Source organism: Lactuca saligna, chromosome 7 (assembly GCF_052625555.1).
Source record: "Lactuca saligna cultivar CGN05327 chromosome 7, ASM5262555v1, whole genome shotgun sequence".
Taxonomy (NCBI): domain Eukaryota; kingdom Viridiplantae; phylum Streptophyta; class Magnoliopsida; order Asterales; family Asteraceae; genus Lactuca; species Lactuca saligna.
Window position 1 is genome coordinate 15006256 of NC_136423.1, and position 20688 is coordinate 15026943.

Below are 20688 nucleotides of genomic sequence, written 5' to 3' on the forward strand. Positions count from 1 at the left end.
GCAGGAAACGAGCCTAGGATGAGGGAGTTATGGTATTTTGAAGTAATTGACAATTTTGGTCGCTAATGGAAATAATTGGCGAGGCAATCCCATGCATGCAAGGTGGCATGCGCATGATACGTGTAGCACCTGGTTTCCGGTATGTGAATTTTATTTGATCATTGCCCTATTTTAGTCTTAGACTCGGCGAGTCATAAGGTCCGACTCGCCGAGTAGGGACGAGACTCAGGACACGTTTTAAGTGGGCGACTCGGCGAGTCCACATCCTGGACTCGGCGAGTCACCGCTGTTGGATGAAACCCTAAGTTTCAAGGGTTTGCACCCTATTTAAACCCTCATTCCGCCCCAACTCATCCCCATTCACCCCCAGAACTCCCCCAACATCGTTTTCCCTTTTTTCCTTGAGAGATTGAAGTGTTCTTGGTGTGTTCTTGAAGGTTTTGAGGAGAAAGAGGAGTAGATCAAGAAGAGGAGAAGGAGATCAGCCATCTTTGTGTCATTTCAACATTTTCCTTGAGGTATATCTCGTTTTTCCCCTGTTTCTATGCTTAGGATTTCATTTGGGACACTCTTGAGCAATTCTTCAAGCTTGTTTGTGCTTAATGATTCGTAATAAGTGGATTAACCTTTAGATCTAGGCAATATTGAGCTCCAGGAGCTCAGATCTGTTAGCTTTATGGCCCCATGTGGCTTGTTCATCCTAGATCTACCCTTTTGAGGCATTTGGCACCCTAAAATCCACATTAGTGAATATCCACACGTAAAGTTGGAAACTTTACGTGTGATTTGTGTCCTAGAAGTCCAGATCTATGAATGGCATGGACTGAAATCGAGTAAATCGGTGTATTTGGTGGATGCATGGCGGCGACTCGGCGAGTCGTATTGGCGACTCGGCGAGTCTGGTCGCGAGTCACCGATTTGGTCCCTTCATGATGTATCGAGTTGAGACGTGAGTCACAGGGGGTGACTCGGTGAGTTGGGAGCTGAACTCACCCATGTTAGGACTCGGCGAGTCAATGCCCTGACTCGGCGAGTCCAAGGCAATCTTCATAGATTAAGAACAGACTCGGCGAGTTGTTCATACAACTCGGCAAGTCTTAGCATAAAGTGTTCTTCGGATGAAGATGAACTCGACGAGTTGTTCATACAACTCGGCGAGTAGGATGAAGGAGTTGAATGACAGTTAGAAGATGAACTCGTCGAGTCATAGCCCAACTCGACGAGTAGAACCAGGGACCCAGGACAATAGTTGCTAGGGACTCGGCGAGTGGAGATCCACTCGGCGAGTCGGGTCAACTGAAAGTTGACTCTAGCTTTGGCTTAGAGCTAGACCGGGGGTAAAATGGTCATTTTACCTAAAGGACAGTTAGCAGTGTTTGATTGAGTATGTTGTGGGAATTGCAGCCGGAGGACTCCCGGAGCAGCAGCAGTCAGTTAGTTCCCGATCAGTTCAGCAGCTACTTTGAGGTGAGTTACCTTCCAGTAGTGGTGGGTCTAAGGCCACAATGCCGGCCCACCAGTAGGAGACGTATGATAGATGATTGTCTTTGTGATATCATCTAGGTTTGCTATTACCTGTTATGTTATATGCTCTCATGATACATTATATGCGATAGTAGTAGAGTTCGGTTGTTAGGACCGCAGGGTAGTCAGACACCCCAGAAACATCTGACTGTATGTGATGGTATGCTTGTATGTTGGCCTGTTATGTTATGCGATAGAGGTAGCGGGAGGGGACCAGTCCCCGAGGATCGGTTGTTAGGACCGATGGGTAGTCAGCACCCCAGAATGGCTTGACATGGGTAGTCAGCACCCCAGAATGGCTTGACACGGGTAGGACGGCACCCCAGAATGGCCGTATGGGTAGGTCGGCATCCCAGAATGGCCGTACCGGGTAGTCAGGCACCCCAGAATAGCCTGGCAGTACGTACGCTATGTGTTTGTGTGGTATGTGGTACGTTGGGGGAACTCACTAAGCTTTGTGCTTACGTTTACAGTTTTGTTTTCAGGTACCTCTGCATCGAAGGGGAAGGAGCCGGCGCGGTAGCAGCACGTCATACACACACTCTTCGGTTTTCGCATTTACGAGATTTACTGGGATTGTACTCTGATATTTTGATGGGATGTATGGTTTGACTTTTTAGAACATGGTTACGATGTGTTATGGTGTGATCAAACAATGTTTTTACTTATTAATGTTTTCTAAAGTAATATTTTAAAAATGAAAATTTCGGACGTAAAAATTGGGTCGTTACAATACGCCCAACGTAAGTTGGGGTATTCCCAACATACGTGTGGGAAATGGACGCGGGTTTGAGAGACGTACGCCTAACGAACGTTCAGGATCCCCAAAACCCTAATTTTAAGGGTTGGCTCACTATTTAAACACCTTAAGTCCAAGGTGTGCGCCTCTCTTTCATCCTCCAGTGTCTTAAACCCTAAATCTCGAGTTATAGCTTCATCCAAGAGGGTTGTGTGCCTTGTATGTGCATTTTTGGTGGATTTTAGTGTATTTCAAGAAATGGTGGCTTAGTGCAAGGAAAGGCTTGTGGATCTGGACTCTTTGTTGCATTTTCAGCTCATTGAAGGTAAAAAGTTCCTAGCTTGATCGTTAGAAGTTGAGATCTATGATTTTAGGTTGTTGGTCCCATTTTGACCTCATGAGCAAGATCTAGTGGTTGGACACCACTTCAGAAGCTTTGAGTTGCTACTCTTGGCAGATTTAAGGTTATAAGTTCATAAAAAATGTTTGCTTGATGCTTAGATATGGTCCATGCATGTTCTTGTTGGGTTTTAATGGATTAAAATGGTTATTTGGTCTCATTGAGTACAATGAGAAGACTCACCTCGCACTCCGAAAGAATAGTTGCACTGATCAATACTCCAAAAGTTATCTCTACCGATCACCTATAGAATTAACAGGAACCTAAATCTCAAACTATAATTCAAATTACCCAAAATACCCTTAGGTTAAACTTAGTTAAATTCTTGGTTAAAGTCAAAAAGTTAAAGGAGGTCAACACAGACTAAGTACACCCAAGGTATTCGGTTACTACACTCAATGTATTAGATCCTTTCCTGATTATAAGGCTCCAGCCTAGTGCGCTCAATGTACTACCAGGTACGTCCAACGTACCCGACCAATTCCAGTTACCTTCATTAAGTGCTTATTTCATTAAGATCTCACATCCAAAGCTCAAATCTAGTCCCAAATATCTAAGTCATAAAGTTTCCAACTTTATGATTTTCCATGGCTAGAAGGAGTTCATACACCAAAACCTAATTTAATACACAAACCAAAGGATCATGCCTCTTGCATGGAGGTAAGAAAGGGACCAAGATCATATTTGTATGTCCAAACAACCAATATCTAGTCTTGAAGTCTTATAAAGACCAAAAATTCATCTTTTCAATTTAATCCATTAAGTCTAAGTCTCTAACCTTTAGATCTGAATCAATATGATGTTTAGATAGATAAAGTTTCAAAATTTATCCATAACAATGTCACAAACTTTTAAGATCTAAACTTAATGCACTAAAGTGACCAAAAAGCTCATAAAATCTAAAACCAGCTAGATCTAACACATGTATCATCAAGATTCAAGCTTTATACCTTTTGGAATTGAGAAAAGCCATGTAGGTTCTGGATCCACAAGCTCGAGCTTCAACCATCAACAAGCTTGAACTTCTCTTACATCCAGAATGCACTCAAAACACAAAAAGGATCAAGATTTGATCTAGGAGGCTAGGGTTTCGAGTTGGAGGCTCGAGAAGGTGGAGGCTGATGTTAGGAAGGACCCCAAGGGTTAAAGTCCTTAAATAAGGCTTAAAACCATGGAAATAATGTTTTTGTAATGCGGCGGTACGCCCAATGTACCTAAAGCTACACCCAACGTAACACTCTAAAAACATAACTTCCTTCAGCCCAACGTACTAGCTAGTGTACGCCCAATGTACCCCAATGTACCAGACCCCTTTTTCCAACTTAACTTTCAAACAACCATAACTTTTTCGTTTCAACTCCGTTTTCAATGATCTTTATATTCACAGAAAGGTAACAATGAGCTCTACATGTCTATCTTGATACTTATGACTAAATACATCTCGAACTAAAATTTTTAATTTACGCAAGAAGCCCGAAGCATAACCTTTCCTATTTTTACCCCTCGACTTTCATCAAATAATCCAAGGTTTAAATCATTTTCCCACCATCATGCACATCCAATATAGTCTAAACTTCTTTCCATTGAAGCCTAAGGCCTCAATTTGCTTCATCTATTGTCCATAATCCTAAAATAAGAATTTCTCAAAATAGGATATTACTCTCTCTCTCTCTCTCTCTCTCTCTCTCTTTCTCTTTCTCTCTCTCTCTCTCTCTATATATATATATATATATATATATATATATATATATATATATATATATATATATTCCATCTTCTTCTTCCTCACCTTTTACTTGCAAAGCAAACATCTAACATACACATACACATTGGAATAAAATACACATTATACAGATGAAAAAACCCAGATGAACTTAGACGAATAAAGAAATCAGACGAACCTAGACGAATAAAGAATCCAGATGAACCCATACGAACCAAGAAAAAAAAACAGATTTGCAACGATCGAAAGAGTAAAGCTTATCAAAATTTCACAACAAAAAGATGGAAAACACATTATTATCATCATTTATTTTTCGATCAAAACACAAACACAGACGAACAACATTTCTTTTTGGTTTTTGGTTTTTTGACTGTAAAGCAAAAAATGTTGTGATTCCTTTTGTTGGGGAGTATCCATACACACACAAATAGTAAAAAAAACATGTGAAAAGTTTTTTTTTTTCCTTAATTATTGTAATATTAGGAAAACATGAAAATAATATTAAAAAGGTAAAATAGTCTTCTAATATATATTTTTTTAATTTTTTATTTGACAGAAACCATAACCACATAAAACATCATAACAATGTAAAACATCCGATTTTGAAGCATCCATATAAATTCAAAAGATATTGGATTTTATAACACTTTTTTTTTTTTTTCCCTAACCGTAAGGACCAACTTTGTAACAAATTTTGATTTTTGAAACGGAAATGAAACTCAAGGTTAAAACGGAAAAATAAATGCAATAACTTCTGTCACTTTGTGCTTCTGGCTCTTCAGTCTCCACCGATCACTCCACTCTCTCTCTCTCTCTCTCTCTCTCTCTCTCTCTCTCTGACAAAGGTAAATCAAACTTGAGATTATATTGTTTATAAGATCGAAAATCATGTTCAATCAGTTATTATGCTAAAGATTTTGTTGGTTTCCATTTAATTCTGCGAAAATCACCTTAATTTCTGATGGTAGTTTTCGTTTTAGGTTTAGGGTTCTTAATAATCGGTAAACTGTCGACCTTTTTTGGTATCTGTTATATTTAAGCACAAATTAGGGCTTGCAATCGTATACCCTAAAAGATTAATCTTGCACAAATTAAACTTATACCCACTTTAGAAATCAAATAATTCATCAATAAACTTATGCTAATGTTCTGTTTTTGAATTGTTTACTGTAAAGTGTTCAAGTTTATTAACCCTTGTTACCAACATAACGATCAAATTTACATAAAACAAACACACCAAGAAAGTCCTCTAAAGTAAGGATCATATAGACGCGATCATTTCCCTTTTCAATCTTAGAATTAACACTGTATTTATAAACAGATTAGCAATCTACGATCTTTCATCATGGCTGAATCTGCATCAAATGTCCCAAGTGCCGAGTTATTGGAATTTCCAAAAAAAGACAAGCGTCGTTTCCTACACGCGGTCTATCGTGTTGGTGATCTTGAACGCAGCATAAAGTAAGTCACCCAAATTAACCATTAGATTATTCTATATTACATAATTCACTTATTTTAACATTTTATAAATATCAGATTTTACACAGAAGCTTTTGGGATGAAATTATTGAGGCAAAGAGACATACCAGAGGAGAAGTACTCAAATGCTTTTCTCGGATTTGGTCCAGAAGAATCAAACTTTGTTGTGGAGCTTACTTACAGTATGCTTCTAAAGATCTAAATATTTCAAATTAGTTTTTCTTTTTGGAATTTTACAGATAATCATGTTTATTTGTTTTTGGTTTTCGTTAATTCACAGATTACGGAGTGGATAAGTATGACATAGGAACTGGATTTGGGCATTTTGCAATTGCCACTTCAGATGTATGTATTATATTAAGCTTTGTATGACTATTTAGATTATTTTTCTGGGTTAAATTTGTGTTTTTTTTTAGGTTTATAAACTTGCTGAAGATATTAAGGCTAAAGGTGGAACTATAACAAGGGAAGCGGGACCCGTTAAAGGTGGAACAAGTGTAATTGCTTTTGCTAAAGATCCTGATGGCTATCTTTTTGAGCTCATTGAAAGAGGAGGAACTCCTGAACCCCTTTGTCAAGTGATGCTTCGTGTTGGTGATCTTGATCGATCAATTAAGTTCTATGAGAAGGTAAATTTTAATTTGTTTAATAAAAATCTAATGTATGTATATTTGATTTGTAGAATTAAGAACATATGTAGGAAATTATTGATATCTTGTTTCAACTCTTTGTAGGCATTGGGGATGCAGTTATGTAGGAAAATTGATAGACCAGAACAAAAGGTATATTCTCTGATAGATGATGTTTAAAATATATTTGAGAAAAAGAAACAACAATTGAAGCATTTTTTTTTTTTGAAACACAGTACACTTTGGCAATGATGGGGTATGCAGAAGAAAAGGAAACAACTGTTTTGGAGCTCACATACAATTATGGTGTAACCGAATATACCAAAGGAAATGCATATGCACAGGTAAATTTGTTCCCTTGTTATGTTTGTTAGTTTGGCATATAAAATGCAAGAATTTGGACTTTGATGATTTTGAATGATGATATGAAATATAGGTTGCAATTAGTACGAGTGATGTGTATAAAAGTGGTGAAGTTGTTAATCATGTTATCAAAGAGCTTGGTGGAAAGGTAACAAGGCAACCTGGACCAATTCCTGGGATCAATACTAAAATCACTGCTTTTCTTGATCCAGATGGTTGGAAAACGGTAAATTATCTTTCATTTACAACGTTTGACTTTTCAAAATAGTTTGTTTGACCTTTTTTTTTTAAAAAAAGTCTAAGATTAATTGTATCGTATTGAATTGTTTGATTGTAGGTTCTGGTTGACAATGAAGACTTTTTGAAAGAACTTCACAAGAAAGAGTAACTGGTGTAGTTGAGAATGCAGTCGTGATGAATAAAAGTTATGTGACATTTTTGACACATATCATATCAACTCTATATGTCATGTGGACCTTGTTGTTTGAGTAATTATAATATCATATATTATATATATATATAATATAAATGGATATGGTTTTGGGGCTCTTTTGAGGTCAAAATCTTGATTTGAAAATTCAAAATAACTTATTATTTATCTATTTTGAAAGGAAGGATATTCACAAGTTCACATTTCTGATCATTTTAACAAAAACTCAAGTAGATGAAATCCATTATCATCATATGTTTGTACTTTAGAAAAGAAGCTTATCCTTCATTCATAACACACTTTCATTTTATCATATCAACAATATGTAAAAAAAGCACAAGAATCAGAGTATAAAATGATTGAATCTGTCACATTATAACCATGTATTCGAATTGAAACCAACATATACTTGCATTTACAGATTAGGAATTTACAATTTTTTCATATCACATCGACAATTATCACATTTCAAAAGATCCAAATGTGTTTTCACCACTGTAACTCATGTAGAGGAATCCATCTTCATCCTTGTTTTCCTCATAAATTGCAGACATCAAAGCAGCTGTTTAACAGTCAAAAAGCAATGTTAACATAATTTATCTGAATTTCTTCATTAAGACATTCTTTATGTATTAAGTCATTCATTCTTACCAGTTGGTGGGAGCATGTTCTTGACAAAAACAAAAATAGCTTTTTCAGAGCTAAGTTTGATCCTTTTACGAACAACATACACAAATTGACCAATGGTCAAATCAGCTGGCACTAGATATCTGCAATAAAAACATTAACTTATTACCATTTTATAGGTCCCATCACATTCATATCTTTTTATATAAATGTCACCGATGTAAAAACTGTAATGATTTAATCAAATCGATGAAATTAGATTGTTATTTCTTTCATTTAATCCTATATAAACTAAACTAAGATAGATGCAACAAATGGGAAATGTTAACATTTACATACTTCTTTTTGTCTATGTCAGGAATGTCCGATTTTTCAGCTTTCTCAACAATCACCTGAAACCAAAATTTTAATTAAGAGTCGATAGACAAATAAAATAAAATAAAGTTTGATTGATGAAGAAACAAAATATCTTACTGGAACTCTATCAGGATACTTCTCTCTGATGCGAGAGGATTCAGATTTCCTCTTCTCTACATAAACAAAAAGGAGAAATTCAGGTTTAGCAATTGATCTTATTATCTAAGTGCACATCTTGATGCAATAATCGTTTTGAAAACAGACATCGAAACACCCAATTAAACAGATATTCTTATCTAATGATCAAGTATCAAGAATCAAACGATTAAAAGGTTAACACAGAAACAGGAAAACCACAAAAGAAAAAGAATTTGTGATTAATGGAACAATACCCAATGGGTGTTCGAGCTTGAACGAGCATTTAGCCATATCTGCACTCTGATTGCTTTCTGCAGATTTCAAACAATTGAAAAACATCACAACAAAAACCCCAACAAACGGATTGAATGCTTAAAACGCGATTAACGAACAAAACAGGGTTATCGCAGAAAAAAAATACATGAAACGTGACAGAGTTGCTTCTTTAAACCCAATGAAGAACGCAACGACAAGAAATTAAAATTAATAGGTTTACCTGTCAAAATCAAGAAAAGAACAGAGAGAATGATTGGAGAAGTTGGGTATAATCCAACTTTGTAAGGCTTCTTTAAAGGAGAAATTGAGTACAAGGAAAGGGGCGTGGTTCTTGATTCCAACACGGAAGGAGATGAAGCAAATTTTGGGTTTTCCCAAGTCTACACGGAATATATATATAAACGTAGAGTTAATTACAGTTTTGGTCCCTTTGGTATATGACTTTCTACAAGGTTGGTTCTAGTTTTTGAAATTTAACATCAATGATCCTTATGGTTGGCAGATTCATCAATAAAGGTCCCTCCCTGTATTACCTTTTGTATAAGTCCGTTGAAGAGACATTAGTTGCCCCTCACACGAGGTAACGAGGGCTTTTTGGTCTTTTTCTTGCCCCTTCTCTCTCTCTCTCTCTCTCTCTCTCTCTCTCTCTCTCTCTCTCTCTCTCTCTCTCTCTCATCCTAACGTGTTGCAGCCTTTAATAATATACTAATTATATATACATATATGATTTGCATAATCCATCTCTAACCTATTGTTGATACTCTTAACTAAAGAAAATATATCTACGTTGACAATGTAGAAATCGAAGAGTTTCTATACATGAGTTGAATGTGAAACACGAGCCTATGTATTAGGATTTATGCATGCTTGAAATTCAAGTTGATTTTGGTCTGCAACCACTTGGCAACAACCAAGATGTGATTAATCTTTCAAGATGTGAGGAATTTAAGAAGATAAATATCTACACTGAATATTGTAAAACCCACCTACATATCTATTTCATGTCCCATATAAAAGTTATTATACAAGAAATTAACGATGATTCATCCTCTGAATAAACTCTAGCAAGTAGCTAGAGAACAAACCAAAAGTTTAAAGGAAATTGTAACCAATAATTCCAATGAAAACAATTTTACTGAACCTATTACTAAACCAAAGAAACGAATACTCTCTAAAAGAATAAATAATAGAATAAAAAATAATGTCCTTTCTCATTTTTCCTCCTCCAAAAACACTATCATTCCAATACCTCCATAAAAACCATAACATCGTACAACACACCGCATATATATAGATAGCACTCCTTTTATTTGTAGAAACACGTAAGTTATCAACTTGTTGGAAAAGTTGATTAATAGAATTAAACTAAACATGAAAATCTTCTAGCCATTTGAACACCACATTCCAAGTTCTAGCCACAACCTCGGAGTGGATGAATACTTAGTCCAACTGCTCCACTTCTAAGTTATGTATTAGGCATAAAATGGAAGGAATGACAATACCACAATATTCAAGATTGAACCTAATCGACAATCTATCCAACAACATCATCTATACTAAAATATTAATTTTACGGGGAATAAAACGATATCTATTCTTTATGTCAATATTAGGCAAAATCTTTTTGTCAATCCACCTTCTAGTGTTAGAAACCGAAAAATTTCCATCCGTTCCTATAAGCCACAACCAAGTATCCATCGTGGCTGATAAATTTATCTCCAGAATAACTACCTACTGCACCCAAAAAAACAAAAAGCTTAATTTTGATTTGAACATTCAGTTTGATCCTTCCAAGTAACCTCATGAAAAAACAAATGTTATAGTTCCTTACCATAGAACCACTGCAAATAAAAATTGACTCACAAATTGTTGATGATATTGTTCCGGTACAAAAACTAGCTCATGATAAATATTTTGACACCCGAATCTCAAATTGGCCGCGTTATTGGTTCGACAGTTCAACCGGTTTGACTGTCTAGGATCAATTGACATTATAATTAATTTTAAAGTTATAAAAATAGAAAAACAAAATAGAAAATATACTATGAAATACCAAATAGAGCAGACACATACATGTTTCCATGTTTTCATATTATAACTTATTATTACAAAAAGAAGTAAGCTTTTAGTGGGCTCTTGTAAGAGTGGGTGGGTTAATGAATGGATTGGGCTCATTGGTCACATAATGTATAAGATACACCCAATGAGCAACGATTACGCAATCCACAATTCCACATGGCTAAGTCTGTTACGTTAAACCGAAACCTTTGCATATTTCTAACTTTTTATTTGTAAATTTGTTAAAACAGAATCATTATTGCTGTTAGGATATAAAAAGGATTAATGTATTAAAAAGAAACGATTTTAGCAATTTGTAATGGTTAATTTACGATATTACAGTAGTGTCAAATTATATTCATTTACTACGATAAAATCAAAGTAAAAACAAATGTATAGCACATAAATTAAGAGGGAAATGATTTCATTGATCCAAACCATGTAAACGATTACACGATATATATGCATACATATGAGGCTTTGGCCATGCGATACTAAACAATATCGGGCTAACTAAATACAACAATAATCCACAGAACATACCCATTTGATCGGGAGAACAAGGAACATTCAAACTGTTTTTGAAGTCAAGAAATAAAGTTGTGGGGAGTCCCATCGTAAAAATATCAGCATACTGAGAACTAGAAGGTAAATGAAGATCGCAAACAAGGCCCACAACAACTTTGTCCCGGGAAAAGTATTATAAAGCAAAAAAAGTATTATTTCATTAGTATTGTTTTGATTGATCTACGAGTCCAATAACCTAAACAAAAATCCATATCGACAACTCCAATTTTGTTATTCTATGTTCATTTGATTTTCTTGTTATTTTTATTATTGTATTTATTATACAAATTATAATATATGATATTTGAACTCATTACGTTTTTTAAACTTCATTATGTTTTTTTGTAAACTTTTTGACTTACTAATTTTAAGAAAGAGATAATTAAAATGGAGTTTGTAGTTTCAATTGAATTTAATTTTTTATATTTTAGCGGGTACCCGTGAACCGAACCGTGGTTACCCGCTTTCATACGGTTCGGTTCGGTTCGGTTTTTTGTCAATACGGTTCGGTTTCGGTTAGTGCGCATGAGGTACCCGCCCCGTGGTCATGGTTCATAATTTTATTACTATCCGAACCGAGCCGCCCCGTGAACACCCCTATCTAGCAATGAAAGTCTTGGTTTAATGTTTCGAAAATATCACCAACGTTACTGATTTCAAAACTACCAAATTCAACCCATTAAAATTCAAAGCATGCAAAACCGACACCAAAACACACACCAAAAATTAAACGAAGGTTTTGTGTGTTTTCCAAGTTGAGATGATCGACAAAACTGATGAAATTTATTACTATTACATGAAATAAATTTATTTGACGCTAAAGACATTAATAATTAGTTGATGCGGGTGTCCTAAATTTCGATGCCATATGGAAGGACTCAGTGAGACAAGTGCCTGAGGAGTGGAAGGAATAACCATGTAACGTGGGACGTTACTGTCGCATATAAAGTGGGATGTTACTCTCGCATCAGATTAGGTGGCACTGTCTCCGGTAATCCGTAAACCCAAATTCATTAAATTTAATAGAACATTTTTTTTTTAGCGAACCAACAAATAGATATATGATTTTTGATATTTTTGGGGTGATAATGACATTATTAATGTGTAAGGGACGATATAGGTTGCGAATCGGAAAAGAGGTGTGTCCTGCCGACTGCCGTAATTATAGGCATTAAGGACCCATTAACAACTAAATTTGAATGAGAATGTCAAGTTTATAGGTCAATATTTAATATACCTACATTGGCGTGCACGTGATCAATCGCTTCTATGTCCATGAACTAATCGTTTGTGTAACGACATGGTGTGAAAAAGTCTGGGTAAGCTGGTGGGCTGATATGGGTCATTCCAAGTCCAATACCCATAACTATTTTGTTGGGTATGTAAAATTTGATTGATTCATGAATAATGCACGAGGCTTGATCTGTTGTTGGGTCGTGTACCTTGGCTGATGAGAGAACCCCACTTGCTATTATAGTTGTTGAGGAAAGGAGCCAAACAACCCCTGTTGAGGCCATGACATCAGCACATGCGGGGGATGATTTTGGTCGAGTTATTGTTGCTGGTCTGGTAGGGGATGAAGACTCAACTATATTGTTGGTTTGAAGTGGTGGTGGAATTCGGTTGATGTCGTGTCGGCGGTGTTGCTGTTGTTGGCGGTGATTCAGACGGTGATTATTAGGACGATTTAAGGAGTTCACAGCATGCGAAGATCGTCAACGAGGAGGAGTTACCGACTGCATGTATTTCTATTGTTCGCCAATCGAGACTCAACATATGTTATTCCTTCATAAGTAACATGGAATGAGTTTTTGCAAAGGTCGGGAGTGATGATGGATACATAGTAATATTTTCAACCGAATCAAACTTGGTTGAAAGGCCATTGATCGTGTAGATAACCAAGTGTTTGTCGGGTATCACATATTGATGCTCGAGGTTAGAAAGAAGGTCTGTCAAGCCTTTGGTTATGGTGACAGTGAGGTCACCATAGAGATATTTTGAAGTTCAATGTTAAATTTCATGCTTTTGGCGTCCTTGTTATCGTAGAAAAGCGATTTAAGGTTCTTTTAAACTTGATGAGCGGTGTCGTCTTGCTTTAACACCATGCTAAGCAGAGATTGAAAAAAGAGCCATAGAGCCAAAACTTGACAATTTCGTCAACTTTCTTTCAGTTTTGGTGTAAAATTGTTGGAAAATAACTTAGAAACCCAACGAAGTTTTCAAACCATTTAAAAAACCCCAATTACGTTTTGTCTGTATAAAAAACCCAATGAACATAACATTTTGTCTAAAAAATGCAACTAACTTACACTTTTGTTTAATTCACATTAGGATCGACCGACTAATAAAAGTCAACGAGTGACGTGGCTTATGATGTGGAATTAAATATCAGAAAATTGTATTGTAAGACCAATGAAGTTTCGAAAGCTTTCAAAAAACTTCAATCATGTTTTACCTTTTAAAGAAACCCAACAAACTTAACATTTTGTCTAATAAAATCCAACGAACTTACACTTTTTTTTTTTTTTTTTTTTTTTATTTTAAATTCTCATTAGAGGCAACCAGATTCATTAGGTATACAATTAGTTGGCAAATGACAAATCATTGTATTTAACTAAATGGAATAAACATATTAGAATTGCCCTTTATATATCGATTTAAGGCTTGAGGAAGAGAAAAACGAACGACATATGTGTTCGATCTCTTGTAATGACTAATTCTTCTTCTTCCTCTCATCATTGATGTCCAACTCAAGATCTACAAAGAAGATATTTTATGATGAAAACCCTTGTACATGTGGACAGCGTTCTCGGATTTAGACATCTAGAATGGAGGATCTTCCAGAGAAAAAGTTCAGGGCTTGTTCGAACATATGGGTAAGTATAATTGAAAGCTTTATCATTTCCATCTTTTATATATTTGTTTGGTTCCTTAAAAAACAAGATCTTATTAAGATAACCAACCATATAGATAGAAGATGGACATGATAAAGCTTTCAACACACTTACTCATCTATTCGAACAAACCTTGAACTTTTTCTCTTGATGATCGTCCGTTCTAAAAGTCCAAATCCGAGAAGGGTGTCCATATCTACAAGGGTTTGCATCATCAAACATCTTTTTTATAGATCTTGATTTGGACATCAATGTTTGAGAGGAAAGAAGAGGAAGAAGTAACCATTACAAGAGATCTAATACAGACGCTCGTTTTTCTCTTCTCCAAGCCCTAAATCGATATTTAAAGGGAAATTTTAGTTTATTTATTCCATGTCATTAGATATAATGCCATGTCATTTTCCAACATCATTTTCCAACAAATTGTATACCTAATGAATCTGGTTGCATGTCATGAGAATTGAACAAAAACGTACGCTCATTGGGGTTTTTTTAGACAAAATGTTAAGTTCGTTAGGTTTTTTTGAACAGACAAAACATGATTAAAGTTTTTTGAATGGTTTCAAAACTTCGTTGGTCTTACAAGACATTTTTCTAGATATTTAATTCCATGTCATAAGGCATGTTATTTGTTAAGTTTCATTAGTCAGTTGACCCTAATGAGAACTGAATGAAAGTGTAAGTTAGTTGGGCATTTTTAAACAAAAAATTAAGTTCGTTGGGTGTTTTTGAACAGACAAAACATAATTGAGGTTTTTTTTTGAACGATTGGAAACGTCGTTGGTCTTATAAATCATTTCCTCTAATCAACTATGTGGTTGATCACAATAAACACACTACAATGTGCGGTGAAGAGATTCCCTTCAAGCATCATAGTTGAGTCGTTCTAGACCGAGGATTAGAGGCACATAGGTTTTAACTCCGGTTATATTGAATGCTTTATGAGTAAGAGGGGCATTGTCAGTTATTGACGGTGGGTTGGGGAGGCTGTTAGGGTTCAACCGTATGAGAAGAAAGGGTATTGGGAGGGAAGAAAGGAAGGTGAATTTTTATAAAAGTGAGACTTGGTCTCTGATGCCATAAAGAGAGAAATGTTTTCCTTTATTCAAAGTGAGTAATAAATTACAAGATATATACATAAAAATAAGACTTTGGGTCATGCTATACTAAATAGTATTGGGCTAACTAAATATAACAATAACCCACAAGAATACAAGATAAACATAATAGTATAATACATTATATATAATAAAAAACGAAGTCTTGTATTTTTATGTTTTCATAATTTGGCCATAAAGTTTCTTATTTTTCATTTTAGCCACAAATTTATTTTCTAATTTTAGCCAAAACTTTTTTATATTGGCAGATTTAGTCCCCATACTTTCTTACATTAACAATTCAATCCCTCTACTTTTAAAATGATACTTTCCACCCTTTGTAGAATGACACTTTTCACCCTTTTACTTTATAAAATATCACTTTTACTCCCTTAAATTTGAACAACGCTAATTACCACCCCTTCAGCTTTTGTATATTGTCATGTACTCATGTTTGTATGTTTGGTCTCTAGACTTTCATGTGTCGATAAGTTTGGTCCCTCTAGAAACCATGCACACAAAACGATAAAATGATAAATAGTAGTACTTTCATTTTATGTGGCTTGACAATAGTAAGCAAAATCTTGCATCCGATCCCCAGGAGAAAACAATTTCTAGTTATCAGTAAATACACTTTAAAAGAAAAAATAATTTTATTGTAAATTGATGTCAAATTTATAGACGAGCATTTTAAAAGCAGTTTTGAAGGTTCAAAAGTTCAAATTTAATCAATAACTTAAAATCAGTACTAAACATAACATATCATATACACGAAAACACGGGTTGCATACAATTCCCAATAAACAGAAACTTTTTGCATGCAATTCCTATAAATAGAAACAAAAAATTGAAAAGCTTAAACAATAAGAATGGGCTACAAATTTAGTTTAAAAAAGTAAAAAACTATTGAAGGCCATTTTCTAATGCATCTGGTTCACTGTGTATTGTATATATATGGTGTTTCGTAAGTGACAAAAAAAATCATATGATAATTCGAAATTAAGCTCTCTCTAACATTTTTTTTTTCATTATATATCCTAGCATTTTTTTAGTTTTTTCGTAGAAAACATAATAATTTATTTGCAATAAAATTATAATTATAAATATAGTATTCGCACCAATATTTTATTTAAATTATTTTATTGAAGTGGGGGGAAATTGCATGGGACAAGTTCCAAGATTTTAAGTGGACAATGATGACATGATGTACAAGCTAAACCATCCAAATAACAAAACAAATATATACCACAAAAGTTTTACCATTTTTTCATAAATCATGTTTAAGTTATAATAAAACAAAATGCGATCATAAAGAAATGATATTTATTATAACTTAAACCAAATAACTTCGTTTTGGGTATAAAACAAGGCTATGGTGATAGATCAAAGCTCTTGTAAGATCATAGTATAATAATATATTTAAATAAAAAGAAGGATATATAGATGATGAACTAAATCGACATTATACTATGCAAGTGCTAGAACTAAATCCTCAAACTTTCATAACAAAACTATTCGATACTCCCGCTTACATATATGATATATCTAATCATAAAGATCTCATGTTGGAACCGCTAACTATTGCTAACTTCTAGAAAAGTAACCAAGAGAAAATCAAAACAAGATTGAGGATGATGGTGATGGTGATGATGATGATGATGATGATGATGATGGTTTGATGGATGGGCATGGAAGATTACTCTAAAAAACCGGTTTTGGTCAAAATGGCATTCCTCAATTTGCTGAGGTCTCTTCCTTTGAGAGTCCTCCCAACACCTTCACACATAGAAGAAGAAGTAATGTGACTTCTAGCTAGCTTTCTAGCAATGTATTCATGTGGGGGCACCATTTCACCATCATCATCATCATGGGCACCATGATTATGGTAATCACTATCTTGATAGCATCCATCACTTGGACCTTTGCTTTTCTCCATGTAAATCTTTGACCAGTCGGGGATACCCATTGGAGCTGAGGATTGTTGCTGATGATGTGGCATCCTACCCTCATTGCACCTAGGTATCATTCTTGCACCATCGTGAGATGTCCATGCACATGATGATGATGATGATGATCTTTTCTTGATCTTATGGGGTTTGTTGACTTTTGTGTTTGACTCTTCTCTTCCCTTCATAACACTCCACACATCTTCTTCTTGAAAATCTTGATCCTCCATCGAACTCTTTCCATACCAATCTGCCATTGCCTTTAATCTTTAACAAAATCTAAACACAGCCAAATGAAATTAGCAACAAGCCCACATAGAAATTTGTGTGCTTCTCAATAAAATGACCAAAGATTTGTGCTTTGTGTGTGTTTTCAGTGTGTGTATGATGAAAGAAAATACGAACAAAAGCAGGAATATACCTTGCTTCCCAGTGTCTTTTTCAATAAGCCCCCAAAGTTGAGAGCTTTTACAAAGTTTTTCTCAAATGGTAAAAGCACTCAAACAGAAAAAGCCAATGAACCAAAAGGTTAGTAGAAGCATAGAAAGTGAAACTACCCTATTTTTTTTCTGTGGTTTTGCAAAATTCCAAGAGGGCAAAAAAAGCACTTCTTTCGAGAAACTGAAAAATGGGCTTTTGGGAAAACGAAATCAAAGAAGATGAGACAAAAAAGCACCTTTTAATTCTAACCCGTGTGATCAAGATAAGTTATAGGGTATGACTTCATATTTATACTTATTTTACAACAATTATAAAGATATTAAATTTTCATTTTTAAAGAGAAAAAAATGGTAAAGAATCTCAGTCACTCTTCACAAGAATGAATACATGATAAGAAACTGAAAGGTGTCAACTTTTTCTGAGTTCAAGAAAGTTCAAACACACAATTTATACATACATATGTATGTATAGAGAGAGAAGGAGAGGATAGAGAGGAAAAAGAAGCATCAAGATACCATTTTTTTTTTGCCTAACTATGGGGAAAAGGTATTGGTTGTAGTTAGAATTTTCCTTGAAATAGTTCTTGAAAAAAGAAGTCTAAAAAGCCCATAGATTTTGCTACCTGTTTCAGAAGAATGGAGAAAGAAGAAAATCAAGAATCATGAGATTTTTTGTTTGTAAACTTGGAAAGGAAAAACCTAAATTGGACATGTGTTTCTTGTTACCTAAATCTTTAGTCTTGATATATTACCGTGATTTAAAATTAACTTAACCATTATAATCAAACTAACTATTTTTTTTTTTAAATGATCATCTAGTCCGGAATATAGTATCACCCAGTAGTTAAGATTATTTTGGAGTTGATGGTAATTGGTAAAAGATTCGTCTGAAATCTCACACTCATACTATCCGAACTAAATAGTTTATTCTGGATCATTTGTTCGGAACATACATTCAATAGTAATGTTCTGACGTGTTAATATTAGGGTATTTATATTGTCATTGTTGCTACATAAACCAAATACAACTTTTGGGTAATAAAAAATGAGTATGTATAAGTAGTTTTGAAGAGTACATGTTTCTAGTGGAGGATAATGAATGCGAATCCACAAATCTATGTAGTGTATTGCTTCAGACTAAACATGTTTTGGTGTAGATTTTAACAATGATATCAAGTTTTTTTTGGTTGATTACGTTGGTTGCTTCGAAATCCAGGTTACATATTAATCAAATACGTCTAGCTTTTCAATATCCTGAATTAAACATAGTTATATAAATTCTTAACGATAGTGATGCAAAATATTTTCTTACTTTTGTTAGTAGTACAACTACTAACACAATACAATTGTTTGTTGTTAATCATGTTTATAGGAAGTGGTATTAATCGATTTCCATGGGAAAATCATTATGGTGACAATAAGTCTTCCGATGTTGGAAGTAACCAAATTTATAATTTATTACACATGACATTGAATCAAGTTCCTTCTTATAATATGATTATACAAAGGGGTGATGTTAGGTATAAATTTAAAGTTGATGATATTGGTCCAACATTTGACGTTGATGAATCTCCAATTGATTAAGAAAAAGTAATGATGATAGTATAATTCCACACGACGGTCTAATGGAACAATTCAAAAGCTTTACTAAATTTGTTGGGGATGTGAGTGAATCTAAAGAGGAGGAAATTAAGCCCACAAGCCCGATAGGAAAAGTGCCCTTATTATTTTTCAAATTATGAAGAAACATAAAGCACTCATTAGGGAATGCCAGAACCCTTACCATTGCTCGAATTAACAAATAAAAAATATAAAGGTTTTATAGCCCCCAATCATTAATCGTATGTGAAGTTGTCTCAATAGTTCAAATGAAAAGAAGAGCTTAAACTTAATTTAGTATCTAAGTGTTTTATTGAAGGCTTTCAAATTAGAGTGAGAAAATCTCCGACATATAGGCTGGTAAGGAGGCCAATTCTAGAGGTTAAGTCCTTTAAATATGGTACAATGCCCGAAAATTAGGGTTTTCATTGCCAGCGTCAACTCATCGAGTTGGGGCTCCCACCTCGTCGAGTAGATCCTCCGATCTACGTGGTTGGAACGCTTTCTACTCGTCGAGTTGGAGCCTCCCAACTTGTTGAGTTCCTTTCAATACTTAAAAAGAAATTAGAATTCATTCATACCTGGACTAAGCGTTACAAATCTCCCCCACTTGAACTAGACTTCATCCTTGAAGTATACTGATGCAAAAAGGTCCGGATAATGCTTTCTCATCTCATCCTTCGGCTCCCAGTTCCATTTGGAGGCTCTTCGGTGCTTCCATTGCACCTTCACTAGCCTCACTTTCTTGTTCCGTAGGGCTTTCATTTTTTAGTCTATAATCGCTATTGGTTTCTCTACGTAATTCAGGCTCTCATCAACTTGAATATCATCCAAGGAAATGAATGCGACCTTGTCAGCGACACACTTTCGGAGCTGAGACACGTGGAAGGTGGTGTCGATCTGACTAAGCTCGACAGGTAGATCCAATCAGTAGGCTACCTTGCTCACCTGGGCAGTAATCCTGAATGGGCCAATAAACCGGGGCCCTAGCTTGCCCCTCTTCTGAAACCAAATGATGACCTTCCATGGTGAAACTTTCAGCAAAACAAAGTCTCCCACCTGAAACTCAAGACCCGAGCGACGCCGATCAACATAGCTTTTCTGGCGGCTCTACGCGATCCGCAGCTTATCACGCACCTACTGAATCAATTCGATGGTCCTGAGCACCACCTCGGTGCTCCCCATGACTCGGTGCCCAACCTCCCCCAACATACGGGAGTCTTGGACCTCCGATCATACAACATCTCAAATGGGGTTCGATCGATACTAGCATGAAAACTATTGTTATATGAAAATTCTACTAGTGGGAGGTATGTATCCCAACTATTGTCCTAAAACCCTAATATCGAATTCTAGTAGCATTTTTTTAGTGTTCTTGACCTTTTGGGGTGTTTCCTTGGTT

At 35.2% G+C, this 20688-nt stretch overlaps 3 protein-coding genes across 3 annotated transcripts; 1 reads left to right on the plus strand and 2 right to left on the minus strand.

Moving 5' to 3' along the window:
- Positions 1-5101: 5101 nt before the first annotated feature.
- Positions 5102-7371, plus strand: GLX1 (glyoxalase/bleomycin resistance protein/dioxygenase superfamily protein). The gene is made up of 9 exons (XM_078963309.1): positions 5102-5231; positions 5708-5847; positions 5923-6047; positions 6146-6210; positions 6282-6494; positions 6600-6647; positions 6731-6838; positions 6931-7083; positions 7195-7371. The coding sequence occupies exons 2-9, from the start codon at positions 5732-5734 to the stop codon at positions 7243-7245; spliced, it is 879 nt and encodes a 292-aa protein (XP_078819435.1). The 5' UTR covers positions 5102-5231; positions 5708-5731; the 3' UTR covers positions 7246-7371.
- Positions 7372-7633: 262 nt separating this feature from the next.
- LOC145004401 (autophagy-related protein 8C-like) lies at positions 7634-9064 on the minus strand. The gene is made up of 6 exons (XM_078963310.1): positions 8906-9064; positions 8664-8720; positions 8389-8444; positions 8254-8306; positions 7939-8057; positions 7634-7849 (listed from the first exon to the last, which is right to left on the minus strand). The coding sequence occupies exons 2-6, from the start codon at positions 8698-8700 to the stop codon at positions 7749-7751; spliced, it is 366 nt and encodes a 121-aa protein (XP_078819436.1). The 5' UTR covers positions 8701-8720; positions 8906-9064; the 3' UTR covers positions 7634-7748.
- Positions 9065-16782: 7718 nt separating this feature from the next.
- Positions 16783-17889, minus strand: LOC145005844 (senescence regulator (Protein of unknown function, DUF584)). The gene is made up of 2 exons (XM_078964961.1): positions 17669-17889; positions 16783-17526 (listed from the first exon to the last, which is right to left on the minus strand). The coding sequence occupies exon 2, from the start codon at positions 17502-17504 to the stop codon at positions 16998-17000; it is 507 nt and encodes a 168-aa protein (XP_078821087.1). The 5' UTR covers positions 17505-17526; positions 17669-17889; the 3' UTR covers positions 16783-16997.
- Positions 17890-20688: the final 2799 nt, after the last annotated feature.

Excerpts from the sequence above, each read along its gene's own strand:
- GLX1 (XM_078963309.1), top strand. The coding sequence starts at position 5,732 with ATGGCTGAATCTGCATCAAATGTCCCAAGTGCCGAGTTATTGGAATTT. Across the intron at positions 5,848-5,922 it reads GATCTTGAACGCAGCATAAA|ATTTTACACAGAAGCTTTTG; the intron begins GTAAGTCACCCA and ends TATAAATATCAG. Across the intron at positions 6,648-6,730 it reads TTGATAGACCAGAACAAAAG|TACACTTTGGCAATGATGGG; the intron begins GTATATTCTCTG and ends TTTGAAACACAG.
- LOC145004401 (XM_078963310.1), bottom strand. The coding sequence starts at position 8,700 with ATGGCTAAATGCTCGTTCAAGCTCGAACACCCATTGG. Across the intron at positions 8,445-8,663 it reads CAAGCTCGAACACCCATTGG|AGAAGAGGAAATCTGAATCC; the intron begins GTATTGTTCCAT and ends TTGTTTATGTAG. Across the intron at positions 8,307-8,388 it reads AGTATCCTGATAGAGTTCCA|GTGATTGTTGAGAAAGCTGA; the intron begins GTAAGATATTTT and ends TTTTGGTTTCAG.
- LOC145005844 (XM_078964961.1), bottom strand. The coding sequence starts at position 17,504 with ATGGCAGATTGGTATGGAAAGAGTTCGATGGAGGATCAAGATTTTCAA.